Source organism: Sus scrofa, unplaced genomic scaffold (genome assembly GCF_000003025.6).
Source record: "Sus scrofa isolate TJ Tabasco breed Duroc unplaced genomic scaffold, Sscrofa11.1 Contig524, whole genome shotgun sequence".
In the NCBI taxonomy this organism is placed as follows: Eukaryota; Metazoa; Chordata; class Mammalia; order Artiodactyla; family Suidae; genus Sus; species Sus scrofa.
Genome location: NW_018085235.1, coordinates 160,098 through 181,789, shown reverse-complemented (window position 1 = coordinate 181,789; position 21,692 = coordinate 160,098). Strand labels below are relative to the sequence as shown.

Here is a 21,692-nt window from a genome sequence, read left to right as displayed (position 1 = left end):
GGAACTTAAGAAAGTATTTTTTAAGAAAGAAAATTAGAAAAATAATATTGATACTTGTTTCCCAAGGACTATTATAAGCATGTTAAATGATTTAACTCATTTAAAATTCACAGTTACTCTATAATGTAGTATCATCATTAACCTCTTCTTACAGATTAGGAAGTTGGAAACAGACTGATAAATGACTTGTCCAAGGTTGCTCATGTAGACATATGATTTGCACTCACACAAATTGGTTCTAGCTTCTCTGTAGTATATTCAGTGGAGTTGAAGGCATCACTCCTGAAAATCTATGAAAGACTGTTTTTCAAGTTATAGAAGGAGCAGCATATGACTATTTTGTTATTTGTAGTCACAATTTGATTCTGTCATATTTGACATTGTTCCTCAGATGCAGTTTCTGTGACTTTTATGTGAAGATTGGGCAATAGTATGAAGACAGTGATGAGAAACCATTCAGCAGTAACAACATTCATCATACTGGGTTTGACAGATGACCCACAACTAGAAATTCTGGTTTTTATCTTTCTGCTGATCACATATTTGTTCAGTGTGATTGGGAATCTGACCATAATTTCTCTGGTCTTGGTGGATTATCATTTAAAAACAGCTATGTATTTTTTCCTTCAAAATTTCTCTTTCTTAGAAATCTCATTCACAACTGCCTGTGTGCCCACCTATCTGCACATCATATCAAGTGGGGACAAAACCATCACCATCAATGCCTGCTTCAGCCAAATCTTTTTTATTGCCCTCTTTGGAGCTACAGAATTTTTTCTCTTGACAGTGATGTCCTATGACCGCTACGTGGCCATCTGCAAACCCCTGCATTACATGAGCATCATGAACAGCAGAGTCTGTAGGAATCTTATCCTCTGTTGTTGGGTATCTGGCTTATTGATTATCCTTCCACCCCTTGGCCTGAGTCTCCATTTAGAATTCTGTGACTCAGTTATTGACCATTTTGTTTGTGATGCTTCTCCAATCCTGAAGAATTCCTGTTCAGATACATGGTTCATAGAACAGCTGGTCATAGTCTGTGCTGTGTTGACCTTCTTGGTGACCCTTGTGTGTGTCGTTCTGTCCTACATATACATCATCAGGACGATTCTAAGATTCCCATCTCTCCAGCAAAGGAAAAAAGCCTTTTCCACCTGTTCTTCCCACATGATTGTGGTTTCCATGACCTATGGCAGCTGCATCTTTATGTATATCAAACCTTCAGCCAAAGATGAAGTGTCCATCAATAAGGGAGTATCCCTGCTCACTACATCTGTTGCCCCTTTGTTGAACCCCTTCATTTATACCCTGAGAAATAAACAAGTAAAGCAGTCTTTCTATGACACTCTTAAAAGATTTGTGTTTCATTCAAAAAAGTAGCAGAACTGCATACTGGGAATTAAAATTAAATTAAAAGATATATCATGAGAATGTAGGTGGAAACGGAAGCCATGAGGATGACACATTTTGACAGACATTAAAGAGAACTGAGAAGAAAGAAAGCTGACAGTCCCAGCATCTGTGCATGGGCATTTCTCTTCTCCCTTAAACTGTTAAAACTTTCAATCTCTTCTTAACTGGTAATTCAATCAAGTCTTCATAATCATTTCAAATAAGCATTAGTCATTAGTCTTTCATGTCGCTATTCTGTACATGTCATTACTTTCCCCTTTTTGCTACACAACCACTTTTGAAGAGTCTTCCCTTTGTAGGAGGAAAAATGCATCAATTTGCAGGAAATGCAGACAACCTTCATCTTCATATCAGCTTTGTCAATGCTGTCCTCACAATAAATAACACAAGAATAGGTACAGAAATAAGAATACCATAATATTCCTTTCCCTTTCTTATCTGAATGTGTTAAAATAATGTAAAAACAACTGACACCCCCTCATCCAGCAATGCAAAGAGATGTTGCAATATAGCCCTTCAAGATTATTGAAAGATTTCCTCCTTCAGTAATTTTTCAAAGAAAACAAGAAAAGCCAGATGCAAAACAAAAACTATTGGCTTAAAGTCATCAGATTGCTGCTGAGAGTACAAGATTCTGCAAAGGTTGAAACTGTTGAAAAGTGAGGTGATTGTAGATGGATACTTTTGCCCTTAGAGGCATTTTCAGGTTCATGGCTATGTATGTTTTCTTTTGTTTATTTTTTTGTCTTACTTGTTTAAAAGTTAAAAATATACATTACATAATTAGTTTGTTATCATTTTATGTTTCATATTATTTGCATCATCCTTCTATGTTTGTCCTTTTATTCGAATATTTCTTTTAAAAATGTTTTCCAATTTGTCTTTTGATGAAAAGTTGGGGGTGACTGTTAAGGTTTTGCTCTTAGGAATCAAAATGTTCACAGAAAATAAAGTCAGAGGCTTATATAAATACCTGGGAACCTCATTTGAGGGTAGAATTGACTTCTGGGACCACTGATAAGAGGGGATGGTTGTGTTAAAATGCTGTAGGCCCTACTGGGAGGCAACTGAACATGAGCCATAATAAGGTGGCTTTAAAGTGAGGGTCCCGAATTTCCTGTTGTCCTGAAGTGTGCTATTGTCCAGAAAAGAGCAAGAAAACCCTTGAGTCGTTTCTACAAATGAAGGTGTGTGGGAGTAAACCAGGGCTCTTCTGTTCTATGAATGGAATTTTTGTGTCAAGTATAATTCTACTTTGCCTTTTAGTTAACTGTGGGTTTTAGGGAAACACAATTGTTTGACTGAAAAGGAATTAGCTCTCTTCTCCTCTTGGGTGGTGGTTACATAAGTGTTTACAGTTTATTACATGGTACTTTTATGTATTAGTTATTTTTTTGTATATTTAAAAATAAAAATTCTTTATGGAAGAAAATGTCCTTTGTGTGGCAAGCCTTCTGAGGTCAAATTTAAATGTAAAATTTCCTGTCAAATTTAAATGTCTGATTTCTCTTTTCTAAGTTAAAAATTTTATTATGGTTGACTTACAATGTTGTATTAGTTAACTGAAAAAAAGTGAATCAGTTATACATATATGTATATCCTTTCTTGTTTACTATATAGGTTATTACAGAATATGAGTAGATTTCCTTGAGATGTACAATAGATCCTTGTTAGTTATTGTTTTATTTATAGTACAGTGTATATGTTAATCCCATCCTCCTAATTTATTCCTCCCCCCATCATTTCCCCTTGGTAAACATAAGTTTGATTTTGAAATCTGTGTTGTTTCTGTTTTATAAAAAAATTCTTTTGTATCATTTTTATTAGATTCTACATATAAGATATCATATATTTGTCTTTCCTGTATGACTTACTTCACTTAGTATGATAATCTCTTGGGTCCATCCATGTGGACATTATTTCATTCTTTTTTATGGCTGAGTAATATTCCATTGTTTACATGTACCATATCTTCTTTATCCATTCCTCTATTGATGGAAATTTAGGTTGCTTCCATGTCTTGGCTGTTGCAAATACTGATGCAGTGAACGTTGGGGTGCGTGTACCTTTTTGAATTATGGTTTTCTCAGGGTATAAGCCTGAGAGTGGACTTGCTGGATCATATAGTAGTTCTATAATTAGTTTTTAAGGAATCTCCATACTGTTCTCCATAGTGGTTGTACAAATTTACATTCCCACCAAGAATGTATGAGGGTTCCCTTTTCTCCACACCTTCTCCAGAATTTATTATTTGTAGAATTTTGATGATGGCTATTCTGACTGGTGTGGGGAGATACCTCACTGTAGTCTTGATTTGAATTTCTCTAATATTTAGTGATGGTGAACATCTTTTCATGTGCTTTTTGGCAATCTGTCTGTATTCTTTGGAGAAATGTCTCTTTAGATCTTCAGACCATTTTTTGATTTTTGTTTGTTTGATATAAAGCTGCATGAGATATTTGTGCATTTTGGAAACTAATCTTCAGTTGCTTCATTTGCAAAGATTTTCTCCCATTCTCTGGGTCACCTTTTTTTGTGTGTGTATGTGTGGTTTTCTTTGCTGTGCAGAAGTTTTTAAGTTTAATTAGGTCCCATTTGTTTGTTTTTATTTTTATTACTCTAGGAGGTGGATTCAAAAAGATACCGATGCAATTTATGTCCAAGAGTTTTCTGTTTATGTTCTTCTCTAGTTTTATAGTATCCAGATTTATAGGGCATAATCCATTTTGAGTTTATTTTCAGGTGTGGTGTTAGAGAAAGTAAATGTCTGATTTCTTAAGGCATAAATGTTCCTTATCTATCTTGTCACAGCATACACAGAGATATCCATCTTTGCCTAGTATAGGACCTCTATTATTATTTCTTTTTGTTAATCTTCTCTTCACCTGTTACACCTATTATCTAGGTTTTGGTATATATTCTTGTCTTTTGGTGCCTGTCTATCTACCCACCTACATTTCTATTGAATCTGGTATCTTTATATTTTCTGTTATCTATCTAATCTCTTGTTTCCTGTTGTTTTATGAAAGAATTTATCAGAGCTGATATTCTAGTTCACTATTTTTGTTTTAGTTCTATGTCTCCTGGTATTAGCCTCATCTGTTTTATTCTTTATTTCTTTTATGTTTTTCAGCAGTATTTTTAACCTATATATTTTTATAATGTTTTATCCTTCATTTTACCAGTATCATTCTTATCTTTTTGAGAAAATTATACTTATTTTAAATTCTTGATGTTTCTGTTCTAATAATTCTTTGTGTCATATTATATCTTATGTATATTCTTGCCCCTGACTCCTACCTCCAGCCCACAGTGGATATAGTCCTCTGATTGTTGGTAGTTTTGGCTTGTGAACTTATGACTCTCCATAGCTTCCTCTATACAGTCTAGTGATGTTTATGTGCCAAATTTCATGAACTTATGGATGAATATAAAGGAATAAAAGGATGATCCTCAAGCTAGAAGGCCCAAGTCATTACAGAACTGTTCTTACTTTATATGGCTTCTCAAAAAAAAATCTCTTTTTTCCCTTTTGTATATTATTTTAAACTCTTTACGAGAAGCAGCATTGGCAGAAGACAACCTGTTTAGACTTGTAATTCCTGAAGTCACAAGCTGTGGAGGCTTAGGGAGAGAGGATAGAAGAATGAATGCCTGGCGTGGTACATTAGGCCTCACTCATTTTTATCATCTCCTCACCCTAGCACTGCTCTGAGATTGTCCTGAGAATACTAGGTAGGTAAAGCTGTTTCTTTTGATTCTTGTCTACAGTGGTGATAGGAAGGATAATCCACCAACTTACACATTTAGACAGTAACATTCCAAAAGTTCAGCTGCAGAATCAGTAAATTCATTTCTTTGGTTTTCTATGACTTGGGCTACATTCCAAGTAAGTATTAGCATAAAGCTACCTAGGTGAACAGTTTTAGAAAATCGTGACTTATCTTTTTTTTTTTTTTTTCCTTTTTCTTTTTTTGGACAAGCACGTTTAGGAGGTGACAGAGTCCTTCCCAAATTTATTTCTAGGTGCTTATGTTGTGAAGGCTGGGTGAAGCCCTGGCTAGTGTTCTTAAACTTTGACTTACACCGAATACTCCTCTTTATCTCAGCTTCATCCAAGGCACATGGAGTGGATGATTGTCCAGCCCTAACAAGCTGCTGCCGGTTGTTCTCTTGGCTTTATTTGAAGTGTATTGAGACCTTCACTGACCCGGCTATCAAAGGATGCAACTGGACATAAGAGGAGTGGAAATAAGCTAGCCTTGCTGCAAAGGGATTTCAAGTAGAATGGCTAACAATGTTTTAGTCCCAGTTATGTTAAACCAATCAATGAAAAACCTATTTTTACCAGTTTAGCCTAGCAACTCAACTGGCTTTCTTTCTCCTTTCTTCTCTTCCTTCCTTCCTTCACTTTTTTTTTGACCATGGCCACAGCATGTGGAACTACCCTGGGCTAGGGATGAAACCTGTGCCACAACAGTGACCTGAGCCACAGGAACACTGGATCCTTAACCCACTGTGCCACCAGGGAATTCCAAGCCTGAGTTTCTGGACAAGGATATTGGTTACCATTATCATTGTGTTATAATGGATATCATTTTTAAAACACAATAAATAATGGCGTAAATTTTTTTATACTTATTTAATGCTCAAAACTGTCATGTAAGATAGTCACTATTATTATCCACATTTTAAAATTGAGAAAAGTAAGCCCTAGGGAGGTAAAAAATTGTTGTAAGGAGACTCAGGTAGAAGGTTGGGCATCTGAGATTTGAACTGAAGCCTGTATTTTCAACCACTATATAGCATTTTGTTTCACTTCACCATAGATTTTGGTAGAAATGTGGATTTGGGAGAACTTGGTGACTCAGGGGTTGCTGTTTAAGAACATTTCTCTAATTAATAGCTCAGGGGATTTGGAATGAATTGAAAGTTATCACCAACACCTGGCTTAGCCACCAAGGAAACCCAGCTAATTCAAAATACCAATGGCTTTATATAAAAGGCTGTTTATTAAAAATATTATATATTCTTCAAGATTTTCTGTGGTTCTGGAAATTTTCTCTCACAATCAGTCCCATACAGTTTGTTCATTAAGTCCTCCTTCTGTTCAGAATTATTACTGCACATAAAACATGTGAATACATCACATCATGTTTGTACCCTAAATAGTAATTGGTATTCTGCAATGAATTAAGGTTATTACGGAACTATGTACAAGTATTCAGATTTCCAAAATGTCCTAGGTTCCATTGAAGTTGAGGCTGTATTCAAATTCAGTTTGTTGTTACCTTGAATCCATGTGTAGATTTTTGATAGGGTCGTTTATTCCTAGTTAGTTGCAAAAACTCATAATCTGGAACCTTCTGGGTATAAAACTGTATTGCTACTTTATATTCCTTTTCACTTTATGAATGAGGCATCCATGGCTTATGTGGGAAAAAATGCAAAAATTTGGGGAAAAGTTAAACAAATGAAGTCATATCACAGAATTTATCCTTTATAATACCTAACAAAGGAGACAAAAAGATGAAAATGAAGTCAAAATAGAAAGAAATTACTGGAGACTCTCAAAGAGAGAGTGTGGCAATCTCAGCCATTAACATAAAAACATGTCAGCTATGAAAACTGACATTTGTTTAGGAGGAGTGAGAGGAGTCTGACTTTGCCTCTAGAAATTTCTTCTAACCAAAAACTTCTAGATAATGGAGGTGTAAATTGACAAAATCTTGAGCATTTTTACCTCACTTGAGGAAAAGTGGACCAAATGCCTTTTTGTGTTTTATGGAAGAATGAAGTTGCAATGGCTTCAACTGAAAGATAAAGAAAAAGGTAAGGAGAATAAAAAATATCGACACTTTGAAAGAAGCATCAGAACTCCCTAATCAAGACTAATGCCCCAGCTAGATTTCCTTTAAAACAATGCTAATAATATACCTGCCTTTCTTAAAACTACTGGGGACTCGTCAATGTCCAACTAACTCCACACTTTATAATAAATACCTTTATGAGCTGGCCTCTCTCACTGTAATTTTTTATATTCCCATTCTTCTAAATGAGCAATCTGTTTTGCCTCTTAAATTTCAAGTAATTTCCAGAAAACAGTTAATGCTTCCCAATTACTCTATTTTGGGAGTCTCATTCATCCTTCTCTAATAACACCATATTATTTTATTTTCTGTAAACTTATGACATCAATTTACAGTTTCTACACATTCCTATCACAGTATACCATTGATTCCTTGAAATTAGGACTTTAGGTCTTTCATATTTTTATCCTCAAGTGCCAATGCAGCACTTGAAATAGAGTAGACACTGAATACATATTTATTAAATGAAACATATTTTCCTGGAAATATATCTTCTTTTTTAAAGCTTCACAATCTTTTTGATGGTGTCTTTGAATGCTTGCTTCACTTGCTGATTTCTTAGCGTGTAAATGAAGGGATTCAGCAACGGAGTAATTGAAGTAATGAGGACAGCTATTGCTTTGTTGAAAGAACCTTCTTCTTTTGCAGAAGGATTAATGTACATAAACATGCAGCTGCCATAAGAGAGAGAGATGACAATCATGTGGGAGGAGCAAGTGGAAAAAGCCTTTGTCCTTTGCTGGGCAGAAGGGATCCTCAGAATGGTCCTGATAATAAATGTGTAAGAGAGAGTCACCAGAACCAGAGTAACCACCAGAGTCACAACTGCCAAGAAGATGACCGTCAGTTCTAAGAGGCTTGTGTCTGAGCAGGCAAGCTCCAGGAGGGGACCATAGTCGCAGTAATAGTGATTCAGAACATTGGAGGCACAGAAATCCACCTGGCTCATCAGGAAGATTGGGGGAAAGATAGCTAGGAATCCCCCAAGCCAGGAGCAGAACACAAGCTGGATGCAGACTCTGCTGTTCATGATGGTCAGGTAGTGCTGGAGTTTGCAGATGGCCACATAGCGGTCATAGGACATAGAAGCCAGGAGGTAAAACTCCGTTGCCCCAAGAAATATAGCAAAAAAAATACTGCATCAAGCAGCCAGCAAAGCTGATGACTTTATTTCCTGTTGTCAAGCTGGTCAGAAATCTGGGAATAAAAATGGATGTGAAGCAAACTTCTAAGAAGGAGAAATTCCGGAGGAAGAAGTACATGGGGGTCTGGAGGTGGGGGTCTACCAGAGTGAGAATGATGATCGTCAGATTTCCTAGGACACTTAGCAGGTAGGTGAGGAACAGAAAGATGAATACCACCACCTGGACCTCAGGTTGATTTGTGAGCCCCAAGAGAATAAACTCAGTAAATGTGGTTCGGTTTTTCATTGTTGACCTTTAGGGGCTCTAAAGGGAAAAGGTGAGAATGATGAAAACCAATGTTTCTTGAGGTAGGAGAGGTAAAGCTGATTGTAATTGACCAAATCAGGTCAAATATAACTTTCCATTCAATTGGCCCAAACCTGTGTCCTGCTGGACTGGACTGGACTCCAGGGATGTCCCATATCTTGTGTAAGTGACCTTCATTCCCAGTCTTTCTGGTTTTCTTTTTCTTTTTTCTTTTGGGAGCCACACCCATGGCATATGGAAGTTCCCAGGCCAGGGGTCGAATTGGAGCTCCAGCTGCCAGCCTCCCCCACAGCCACAGACACATGGGATCTGAAGCACATCTGAGACCTAAACTACGTATGGATCACAGCAATGCTGGATCCTCTACCCACTGAGCGAGACCAGGGCTTGAACCCACATCCTCATGGATACTAGTTAGATTCGTTTCCGCTGCACCACAGTGGGAACTCCTATTGCCGGTCTTTGTAATTCTTCAAGTTGATCTATTCCTGGACATATCACAGAATTTGTTGCAGAATAATTACTCAATTTTGCTTCAGAAGAATAATTTTTGAACCTATCTTTCTCTCCCCAAATGTTTATGATATCTCTGCATTTAAGTCACTTTTATCTGAATTTATAAATCTCTTATACTTCTGTGCACTTGGTAGATACATATCCATCTGATTCTGTTCCTTCCCTTTCCCCTCCTCATGCTTTTTTCCCCTTTCTGTATCTTGCCTCCTCTCCCTGTACAATTTGATGTTTTAGTGGATACTTGCCATAATCCTCATCTCCATTACTATACAAATCTCTGACTCCCTTGTTTCAGCAAGCAACAGAAATTTCCCCAAGCAGATAATGCTGAAGATCTTGATGCATAATTGACTTTTTCGATAGCCTCACTTCTTTGGTAGGATGACTTTGTAATAGGGCTTTAGGACTCTTAAATCTTTTTAGTTCAGTATTCTCTCATTTTATTTTGACTACATGGACAAGTCTCAGCATTAAATCATATTAATCAGCATTTATTTATTTCTTTGCCATTTTCAAAGTCTCCTACACACTAATTGGGGGTATGTCTCTGAGAATAGAGATCTGGAGAGATCCACAGATAGTATCTCAGAGTATATATTTTTGTTGTTGTTCTTTTGGGGCCGCACAAACGGCATATGGAAGTTCCCAGGCTAGTGGTCGAACTGGAGCTGCAGCTGCTGGCCTACACCACAGGCACAAACATGCAGCATTCGTGCCATGTCTGTGACCTACACCATAGCTCACAGCAACGCTGGATCCTTAGCCCACTGAGTGAGGCCAGGGATCAAACCCGCATCCCATGGACACTAGTTGTGTTTATTACCTCTGAGCCACCACAGGAATGCCTCTCAGAGTAGGTTTTGCACAAAATCTTGAGGAATCCTCAGTGACAAACTAAGGGTGATAATTTATCATGCCTCAAATTTTCTTGGCATATAGAAACCAAGAAGAGGGATGTTGATGTTTCTGACAGTAAGAGTCCTTTGTAGATAAATTGATAATCCTCAAAGTAGGAAACTGTACGCATCTTTAGATTTTTCTGATTAAGAAGCAAAGACAATGTAAAAGGCCCCTCTAATTCACATGCATATGGCTGAGAAAAATCATATCTTGAAAATCATTCTTTGCAATTTCCCCATTGTTCTGTACAGCTTTTGGAGGCATTGCATTGACCTGTACCCCCTACAGCCGTGCCTTGCTTTTTTGTACTGACCTGTGGTCTTTGGCAAGTCCTGCATTTTCATCTGTATTTTCACAGTTGATTGATTTCATGATCCATGTTTTTAGAATAATAGCACCACTGACTTTAAAAACAGGCAATGCTTACAGCTTAAACCTCTGAATGACTGCAGTAGGCTGTTTACCTTGTTGTTCCTAAGAGGGATGTCAGAGATGAGATGTGCCATGAGAGTCTCCAAGTAGCATAAAACTGAACGTGTTTTTCTTTTTATCAGCTTCCCATGTACTTTTGATGCTTCTCTTAATGGAAGTACCCAAGTTTGTGCAGCTTAACTAGGAAGGAAGGGTCTGACCTTCCATTCTATGAATCTAAACCAGAATCAAAACATAATTCCTTGGAGTCAGAGTCCTGCACTTGTGTAATAAAAAAGAAAAAAGCAAATAATCCCTCTGTCCTGGCAATGGTAGAGTTAGAAGAGGAAACTTTAATAGGTGGAAAATTACTTAATTGTGTTCTAAGAGAGGTTATTGTGAAATCCTTACAAGGCAAGACATGGGCTTCTTCGCATTTTCTATGTTAGCCAGAATGACACAGGTTTTATTTGCTCTTTTTAGAGCAGACACTTGGGAATCAATTTCCTAAAGAAGCTAAAGATGCCCTGTGGACCCAAGTTCAGAAGGTGCAAATAAACCTCAATTGTTACAACTTTGAGAACAAGTTGTTAACATGTGGCTGCAGAGAGAGGTTCCTGAGAGACCATGATAAGGGTTCCAGGAGAGAATCCGCTACCGCCCTGAGGTTTGTGAAGTTGAGGGCAATGGAGTGAGAGCCATGGGGATTGGCTTGCCTGCCCTAGCCATTGTTCTTATTATTTCCCCTTTAATAACTCATTTGGGCCATTGCTTATATCTGATATAAATGAGTGTTTCTTCACAGTGAATGGCCACGACCTTAATGCCATGGTATCCTCCATTAAGATCTGCATACCTAGTATTGCTGGTATTAAACATATTGCTGGGACTCCCTCTGATCAGCAACTGGAAACTATTTTGCGGATTGAGATTTGGCTAATATGTTCTGTTCTATGTATAGGTCTACAGCCTCTCAGTAGAATTTGCCTTCACCTTTGAAGACACAACACATTTTTACTTTCCTCACTATGAGATATTTCAAAAGCCCTGCCAGTGCACTTAACTTTGTAGGCAAAAATTTAACCACATTCAGCTTATTCCCGGAACAGACATTATATTGATAACATTATCTGCAAAGAAATTCAAGTAATATGCTCACATGTATAAACAAACACTTGTCACAGAACTTTCTGATCAAGGTTGAGCCACACTGCATTCTGTAAAATTCAGGCCTTGCTATTTCCCTAAAATTTCTAAACTTTACTTATCAGCATGGGGATAAGTCATACTTGATGCACTAAGGAACTAATTCTTAGGTTCATCAGCACTTACTACTTTAAAGGAGTCTCAGCATTTACATGTTTAATTGGGTTTAAGAGGCAGCATATTCCTCATTTACAAATTTTATTGAAGCCCGTTATGCCCTTGCTCACAAACTGACTCATTTTGTTTTATTTTTCCTTTTAAAAATATAATTAGTCAATTGACTACATTACATTAATTCAGCGTAATGAGTTTTATGTATGTATATATATATATGACAAAATGACCACAAGACAATGTCTCATTGACATCTGTCATGATGACATAGTTACAGAATTTTCCCCTTGTGATAAGAATTTTTAAGATCTACTCTTTTTTAGCAGCTTTCAAATATGCAATACCATATTATTAACTATAGTTCCCATACTATCCATGACATCCTCATGACTTATTTATTTTACAATTGGAAGTTTGAACATTTTGAATCATTTCACCCATTTTTTTCCCACCCCAGCCCCCACCTTTGGCAACCATTGGTCTGTTGTCTTCTCTTTGAATTGGGCTTTTTCTTTTTTAGATTCTTCATATAAGTAAAGTCAAACAATATTTGTCTTTCTCTGTCTCATTTATTTCAGTTAACATTTAAAGTCCATTCATGTTTTTGCAAATAACAAGGTTTCCCTATTTTTTATGGCTGAATATTTTTATATGTCATATTTTCCTTATCCATTCATCTGTCGATGGACATTTAGGTTGATTCTATATTTTAGCTATTGTAAATAGGGCTGCAATGAATCTGGAGACACACATCTTTTTGAGTTAATGTCTTCATTTTCTTCAGATAAATATCCAGAAGTGGAATTGCTGGATCATATGATAGCTTTATTTTTTAATTTTTTGAGGAAATTCTCTGCTGTTTTTCATTGGCTCACTCTGGGCCACCCAACAATAGAGGCTCCAAATTGCAATAACAACAGGTACTTTTTTAGAGCTCTCCCCTCTTCTGCTCCTCAACAGAGACCCTTTCATTACAGGGGCTTCAACAGCCTTCTCTCAGTCCTTCCAGTCTGTGGATCAGCCGTGGTTTATGGACTTGAGGTGCAAAAAACTATCTTCCTTGGCTGCACCTTACACACTATTAGGATGGCGTCTGCTGGCTGTATAGTGAGCCCTTCTGGGAAGAAATGCTTTCACAAATCCTCAGCCTGTGACTCTTTGTAGTCAGCTGGCCACTGTGCCTTGGGTCCTTGAGGCAGCACCCCACAAACTTGGCATGGCCACAGAGGTCTCATGATTAAAATGAAAATGCCACATATAGAGCCAAACCTGGGCCCTCTAGCACATCCTCCCTACAGGAGGAAATGGTTTCCATGTCCTCGGTCCTTTGCTAGATGCAATGGTACCTGAAGAGGCCACCCTCTCTCATATCCACTGACCCCCTGAGGAGCCGTTGGGATCAACTGAGTGATCAGGAAATGGATTTTGTATACTTTATAGCTTCAGCACCACCATCACAAACAGTAGAGCCCCCGGAGAAGCTGCTACATTCTATTCCCTAACCAAAGATGGAAGCCAGGGGTCAGCACAGTCATCTTAATACTAGAGGATGTTCTGGCCAACAGTTGGCCCCTGTCCCATGCCTATAGGCTCTTGGGCCATTGCCAGCAGTAACGGTCTGGTCTGGCCAATGGTGGCAACCACAATTCCAAGCTGATTGCCCTTCTCTGTTGGGGAAAAGAACTCCAGGAATTTCTTGTCTCATGGATACCCCAAATACAAGTTAAGTCCACATGTGTTCTCCACATCCTAAAATTCAATTTTCAGAGACTCATTACAATGCACAGTTGGTAAATTGGCTTGGATTTCTGAGACGCATACGGTTACAACCTCAGATCTAATGTCACTAACTTTGCCCTGGGTAGTCTGTGGACACAGGAAATACCAGGCCATAGTGTGGCTTCTGCCCTGAAGGCCTGAGAAGAATGAAGGGGATGTTCCCTCTCCTGTGCCATCGATAATGTAGTGCCTAACCTATGCACCTTATGTGGGAAGATGTACCACGGCCCTTATAGTGGAGGAGGATTGGTTCCCTGGGAGACTGTTCCTTAGCCAATGGCAAATAGATTTTATGTGTCTTCTGAATAGAATGTTATTCTCTAATAAAAATTACACTAGGTTCCTCTTCTTTCCTATTGCCCAATTAAATACTCTACATTTATTTGTTCAAATAATTATGAAGCTTGTTAGATTTTCTTTTCTTTTCTTTTTGGGCCGGCACCCGCAGCATATGGAAGTTCCCAGGCTAGGTTAGGCGTCGAATTGGAGCTACTGCTGCTGGCCACACCACAGCCACAGCAATGCAGGATCTGAGCCATGTCTATGACCTACACCACAGCTCATGGCAACACCAGATCTCTGACCCGCTGAGCGAGGCCAGGGATCATCTTCGTGGATACTTGTGGGATATGTTTCCGCTGCACCATAGCGGAAACTCCCAAGCTTGTTAAATTAAACAGTGCTTCTCGCATTGCAGTCAAGCCTGTGGTAACAGATCCTTTGAATATAAGACTGCTTCATTGTGATGTTTACCCCCAGTCTTACCAAAATCCTACATTGCATTGGGAAAAGTTCCCTGGAACACTGAAAATTATTTATTTTTAATTTGGATCGATTCGCTTTGGTAACAATTTCATTGAATACATGATAAAGTTTCCCACTTTCTTCCCATAATTAGTGTTTTCAATTAACGTTAACATGAAGAGTTTGAAGACAACCTGTGCAAAACTACCTACACTCACTGTCACTATGGGACCTAGAAGAGTGATTGAGATTTGGGTTTTTCCTTCATCAACTCCCTATTTAGTAAATTTAAAAATATATTTGAGACACTTTGAACTTACATTTGGAACAAAGCTCATTCAGTCTTAATTCAGGACAGAGATTCAAGACGTGAATCTGTGTCCCCTCATCCCCCAAACTCTCCACCAAAAAGTGGCAAAAAAGACTTAAATAACAGGTAATAAGATGAAGTAACTTAACACTGATATTATTTGATTTCTATGATGCTAGAGTGTATTATTGGGTCATGGTGTCTTTTCCGTCACCTCTTTTTCTTCCGTCTCTTTAGCAGTAACAGCTCCCTAACTGATGGTTATGTCTGTCCTTTCCAAAAGCTAAAGTGACCATGGCAGGAAAATTCTAATTTCATGTCCCTTCAGAATAACAACATATCGGAAATGAGCATTGATTACCTTTCTGCATAATTATAATAAACGGAAATTCACATTTTAAAACTGACTGAACTCACTCTCTGCCTGTAGTTGGAGAATATGGAAAAAGCTGTCATGACAAATTACACACTTACTTTTCTGATAGTTTTCTATCAGAGGCTTTTGAGGGAACCACAGTCTGAGGAGCACTGTGTTGGAGAGGAGGTTCGTGTCCACTTCTGCTTCCACTTTCACAGTCCACCTGCCCCAGCTCCCAGTCTCACCCTCCATACAAGCCTGTGCGAACACACACACACATACGATGCATAAGCATTTCTGTCTTCTTTTTAAAAAGAGACTCTAATTACACAATATATCAGATCTGTTGTCTCACAGTTCTCTGATGCGTTAAATATTTTTTAGCTTTCTACTTCTTTGTATGTTTTATACAGATAATTGTTACTGCTGTTTCTTCCATTTATCCAAAATTTTCCTCTGTAATATCTAACTGATATTAAAATCATTTGATACATATAGTGTCCTCAGATTGTGTAGTTTTCATCTTTATAAATTTGATTTGGCTATTTTTAAACAATTTTAATATTTTGCGTAAATATTCTTTTATATTCTTCAACATATGGGTTTTAACTGTATTCTATTTTAACTATATCATCTCTGGCATTTTTGGGTCTATTTTTATTCATCGTTCTCCTCATTATAGATTGTATTTTCCTGTTTCTTTGCATGTCTGGTGAAATTTGATTATGTTAGGCATCATGCATCTTAACTTCTATGTTAATATGTGTTAATCTGGACAGAGACGTGTTTAGCCTAGGGATTTCTTTCCTCAATACTGAGGCAAATCCTTCTGAATAATACCCAGTAAATTATGGGATTTTTAATTCTGTTTGGTGTGAATAGGATCCATTTCCATTCTTATGTGAGCTCAGAATATTGTTCTTTACAATTCTTTGGTGATTCTTGTCTTAGGTAAGGTCCTTATGTCTATGTGCTGATCAGTACTCAGTTGAATGCTCTTAAGGGCCAAATAGATCACCAGTTATCTCTCTGCATGCCTCTTTCATGTGAACTTTAGCCTCCCTGGACCACCACCTGCATATTCTCGACTTTGGGCCTGATGGGCTCCTCCCCCAATGCACTGTCTCCAGGAAGTAAGCTGAAGTAACCATCTCTCAGATATCACTGTCCTCAATTGCCTATGTAAATTATATGGAAAATTGTGGTTTCATATATTTTGCTGGTTGTTTACTGGTTTAAATAGAGAGGACATATGTGTTCCCTGTTAATTATTTCAGCTTGAGCTCATTATCTTTTCATGCTTTCTTCCACATATTAAAATATTTTCTGAAGTTCTAGATTTTTGAAAATCTAGCATGACTAATAATCATAATTTGCTGATTTGCTTCAAAGTATTCTATAAACATTTCCTTTCTTTGATAATGATCAATATGTTTTATCTTAGATTCACAGATGTGGAGAACAAACTAATGGTTACCAGTGTGGAGAGGGAAGAGGGGAGGAGCATGACAGGGGTAGGGGTTGAGAGGTACAAACAATTATGTATGAAATCAGCTGTAAGAATATGTCCTATAACACAGGGAACGTAGTCAACATTTCGTATAACTGTAAGGAGTATAACCTTTAAAACTGTGAATCAGTAGTTACTGTTGTGGCTCAGCAGGTGAAGAACCAGACATGGTGTTCGTGAGGATACAGGTTTGATCCCTGGCCTCACTCAATGGGTTAAGGATCCAGCATTGCTGCAAGCTGTGGCAAAGGTCACAGATGTGGCTCAGATCTGAACTTGCTGTTGGCTGTGGCTGTGGTATAGGCTGGCAGCTGCTCTCTGATTTGACCCCTAGCCTGGGAACTTCCTTATGTCCCAGATACAGCTGTAAAAATTAAATTTAAAAAATTAAAATTGTGGAGTTCCCATCATGCCTCAGTGGTAACGAGCCTGACTATATCCATGAGGATGGGGGTTCAATCCCTGGCCTCCCTCAATGGGCTAAGGATCTGTCATTGCTGTGAGCTCTGGTGTAGATTGCAGATGCAGCCTGGATCCTGCATTGTTGTGACTGTGGTGTAGACTGGCAGCTGCAGCTCTGATTCAACCCCTAGCCTGGGAACCTCCTTATGCCTCAGCTGTGTACCTAAAAAGCATATATATATATAAAAAAAAGCTGTGTATATAAAAAGCATATCAAGACCCATCCTCACCTTATGTCTTTGCTTTGAGCCCAAAACACAGTGTCAAGGTCAAAAAGCCTCCAGGGCAGTGGGTACACAGTATGGCCTGGAAGAAGTTACCATAAACATCAGAGGAATTTCAAGACTGCTAGTATATATCAACATAAACCTGAGGAATATCTATGGGAGTATAAAATAAGGGTTTGGGATCAGGGTAAGGTGAGAGTAACATTGGACAGAGTTGAATTTACTGATGTGAATGCTAGTCTCTCAAATGGTTGGACATGGCTCCACTTGGCCCACATGTGCCCTACAATGAATGACGTAAAAATTCCAGAACTTTCTCCCTATGCTGTTGAGGAAAGCATCCAAAGACTCTACTGGAGAAGATTTATTATGTAAGACGTGCTTGTCTACTCCCTAACAGAAGCCTAGAAAATTTCAAGGGATAGTCCATTCAACAACCTTTGAGAAATACATTGTTGACCAGGAGACTTGGCTTCCTAAACTGCTCTATGGTGACTGCTCTTAAAGTCCAGGGATGACAATGGGGAATAGCGGTTTTGAAAAGCGCTCTTTAAATTCAATGGAATGAGGGGACTCTGGAGATTCGGGGCCAGGTGCAGCGCTTCAACTCAAGAGATAAAATAAGCATGGTTACCATAGTGGCCAATAGGGCTTAAAGATTTGATCTATAGTGATATCTGGTGTTGACTAAATGATTATACTGCCTCTAAGACTAAAATACATGGGCAGTCACAATGGGGAAAGAATGTTCTCTTCCATAAATGCTGGGATAAACTGGATATATACATGCAAAAGAGTGAAACTGGACCCATATTTACACCATACACAAACATCAACTCAAAATTAATTTAAGACTTAAAATGTTAATATCTGAACATGTAAAACTCCTAGAATAAAATGTAGGGAAAAACTCCTTGACATTGTCCTTAGCAATAATTATTTTTGGATATGACACCCAAAGCTCAAACAACAAAAGCAAAATTAAACAAGTGAGACAAATCAAACTAAAAAGATTCTGCACAGCAAAGGAAACAATCAGCAAAATGACAAGACACGAGTCTATGGAATGGGAGAAACAGAGCAAATATTTGCAAACCATATATTGGATATCCAAAATATATAAAGATCTCCTAAAATTCAATAACAAAACCCTCAACAACCTAATCTCAACAAAGGATCTGAAGACATTTTCCCAAAGACACATAAATGGCCATCAGGTACATAAAAAGATGTTCAGTATCACTAATCTTCAGGGAAATGCAAATTGAAAATTCAACAAGATACTGTCTCAAACCTGTTAGAATGGCTGCAGTAAAAAATATTACAAATGTTAATAACAAGTGTTCATGAGTATGTGGAGAAAAAGGAACCCTGGGATTCTCTTGGTAGGAATAGGTAAATTGGTATAGCCATTATAGAAAACAATATGGATTTTTTTTTCTAAAAACTAAAAATAATACTCTCATATGACACAGCAGTATTTCTTCTTGGGTATATATTCTAAGGCAACAAAAATCATGATTTCAAAGAGATAGCTGCATTCCCACATTTATTGCAGCCTTAGTAAATAAACCAAGCATGAGTAAACAGCCAAGATATGGAGACCACTTGAGTCATGGATGGATAAATGGGTAAAGAAGAGGAGGTATATACAAAGGAATATCATTCAGACAAAAAAGTAAGACCTTTCTACCAGTTTCAACAACATGACTAGAGTTTGAGGACATTATGCTAAGTAAAGTAAGTCAGACAGAGAAAGACAAATACTGTGTGATATCACTTACACGTAGAATCTAAAAAAGTGCATAGGAACAGAGACCAGATAGGTAGTTGCCAGAGGCCGGGGGAAATGGGTGAAGGTGGTCAAAGATACAGATTTCCAGTTCTAAGATAAATAAGCCCTGAGTTTCAAATGTACAGCATGTTGACTTTGATTAATGATACTATATTGTATTTAATGAAACTTGACAAGAGAGTAGATATTAAAAAATTCTCATGCAGAAAAGAAAATTGTAGAGCCATTATACAAAGCAGAGGTAATTGGTGTTAACTAAACATTATGATAATCTCTTTGCAATATATACATATGTAAAATCTTCATGGTATACAGCTTCAACTTATATGACATTATTTGTCGATTATATCTAATAAAATTAGAAAAAAAGGGCTCTAATGCCCAAAATAAAAGCGTTAAAAAACCAAAAAATATATCAGTTTAATGATAAATTAGTTTCATCTCAGTCTGTAGTAATGAGGTTCCATTAAAAAATGAGAGAGAGTTCCTGTCATGGCTCAGTAGTTAACAAGCCCAACTAGTATCCATGAGGACTAGAGTTTGATCCCTGGGCTTGCTCAGTAGGTTAAGGATCAGGCATTGCTGTGAGCTGTGGTGTAGATCACAGACATGGCTCAGATCCCGCGTTACTATGGCTGTTGTGTAGGCCAGTGGCTACAGCTCCGAATTGACCCCTAGCCTGGCAACCTCCATATGCCATAGGGGCAGCCCTAAAAAGCCAAAAGACAAAAATCAATCAATCAATCAATCAATAGAAAAGAGAAACAAATTATCTCTACCCATTATCCTGTTTTAGAAACAGTGGATGGTAGAATAGGAAGGAATCATGAGATAAATAATATTTGACCTGGAAAAGCTATACATTTAAAGAAACAATTGGAAAAAGACCACTCTTATTTTGGTTACTGCATTTTTGTGATTCAGACATAAGCATGATGAGGTATTATTGAGACCATCTGGAAATTTATTTTCATGCTCACTTAGAAGAGTGAACAACAATGAAAGGTCTATTTTTTTGAGCTTTATTGAAGTATAGTTGATTTAAAATGTTGTGATAATTTCTTCTGTATAACAAGTGACTCAGTTATGCATGTACCCACAGCCATTGTTTTTCAGAAAGGTGTATTTGAATTAAGGCTACAGTGCTTTCTTCAGTCCATGGTTCTCAGAGTAATAGAAAAGAAGCTTTGGTGGTAAGTTAGACTGTAAGTTCAGGACTGTACGGTTGATTTGAATTAGAACACAGTAAAAGATGAAATATTTATATGTGTAAATTTTAAATTTATACAATCTTTTTCATTTCCTAATTCTTTGAAAGAAAAGCCATCTTTTTTATTAAGTCCCTGAAGGCTTGTTTGACTTGCTTATTCCGTAGCGTATAAATGAAAGGGTTCATCAGAGGAATAACCGAAGTGTTGAGCAGGGACACCGCCTTATTAATGGCCACTCCTTCCTTTGCCGGTTTAATATAGATAAAGATGCAACTTCCATAGGTTATGGAGACCACAATGATGTGGGAAGAACAGGTGGAGAAAGCCTTTTTTCTCTGCTGGGCTGAAGGGAGCCTTAAAATGGACTTGATGATGTAGGTGTAGGACACAATCACACAGACGAGTGTGACCATGAGGGTCAGCACAGCCATGATTAAAACAAGTTGTTCTACATATTGAGTGTCTGAGCATACAATCTTTAGAAGAGGAGATGCATCACAGCCAAAATGGTCAAGGAGATTGGAGTCACAGAAATCTAGCTGAACTCCAAGGCTGAGAGGTGGGAGTATAACAATTAACCCAATCAGCCAACAGCCAAGGACAAGAACGGTGCATATCCTTCCATTCATGATGGCGGTGTAGTGCAGGGGCTTGCAGATGGCCACGTAGCGGTCATAGGACATGGCGGTTAGGAGAAAAAATTCTGTTGCCCCGATGAGGATGACGAAAAATAACTGAATGACACAGGCATTATAGGTCACGCTTTTGTCCCCAGTTGTCATGCTGTACAGGAATCGAGGAACACAGACAGTTGTAAGTATTATCTCTAGGATGGAGAAATTCCGAAGGAAAAAGTACATGGGTGTTTTAAGGTGAGAGTCCACCAGAGTGAGGAGGATGATGACCAGATTTCCAACAACAGTGAAAATGTAGGTCAGAAACAGGAATACCGAAAGAAACACCTGGAGTCGTGGGTCATCTGTTAATCCTAGTAGGATGAAGGAAGTGATAGCAGAATGATTTTTCATCACATTTGTCAGATACATAAGTCTGTATTAATAAATCATAAATTTTGAATCTGAGGAATAAAATGTAAAAATAATATTTCAATAAGCTATGTATTGAAAAGTAGTGAAACAAGCCAGTGGAAACACATTTTAGAATTTTCCCTTGGTAATCAATAATCACGATGTTAGTGAGTGCATCATGCTTCATTTCCTTGGACTCTGTTTTCCCTTGCTCTTCAGACTGTAGTTTATGAAAAATATTCATCTTCGGAATTTGGTTTATGGAAGTGTCCACTGCAGCCCAGGACAATTAAAAAGTAGACCTCCCAGTCCCCAGAGATTTGGCAGCCATCTTGGTCCTCCCGTCCTCAGTGTAGAGCAGGAGATCCACAAATGACCGTTAATATA

At 37.9% G+C, this 21,692-nt stretch overlaps 2 protein-coding genes and 1 pseudogene across 2 annotated transcripts; 1 reads left to right on the top strand and 2 right to left on the bottom strand.

Moving 5' to 3' along the window:
- Nucleotides 1-444: 444 nt before the first annotated feature.
- On the top strand, nt 445-1,430 carry LOC100157581 (olfactory receptor 6C2-like). The gene has a single exon (XM_001927159.5). It carries the CDS (start codon nt 445-447, stop codon nt 1,378-1,380), a length of 936 nt encoding a protein of 311 aa, XP_001927194.2. The 3' UTR covers nt 1,381-1,430.
- Nucleotides 1,431-7,660: 6,230 nt separating this feature from the next.
- LOC110258868 lies at nt 7,661-9,897 on the bottom strand (annotated as a pseudogene).
- Nucleotides 9,898-20,369: 10,472 nt separating this feature from the next.
- Nucleotides 20,370-21,305, bottom strand: LOC100154323 (olfactory receptor 6C2-like). The gene has a single exon (XM_001928714.2). The coding sequence runs from the start codon at nt 21,303-21,305 to the stop codon at nt 20,370-20,372; it is 936 nt and encodes a 311-aa protein (XP_001928749.2).
- Between the last annotated feature and the right edge of the window lie 387 nt (nt 21,306-21,692).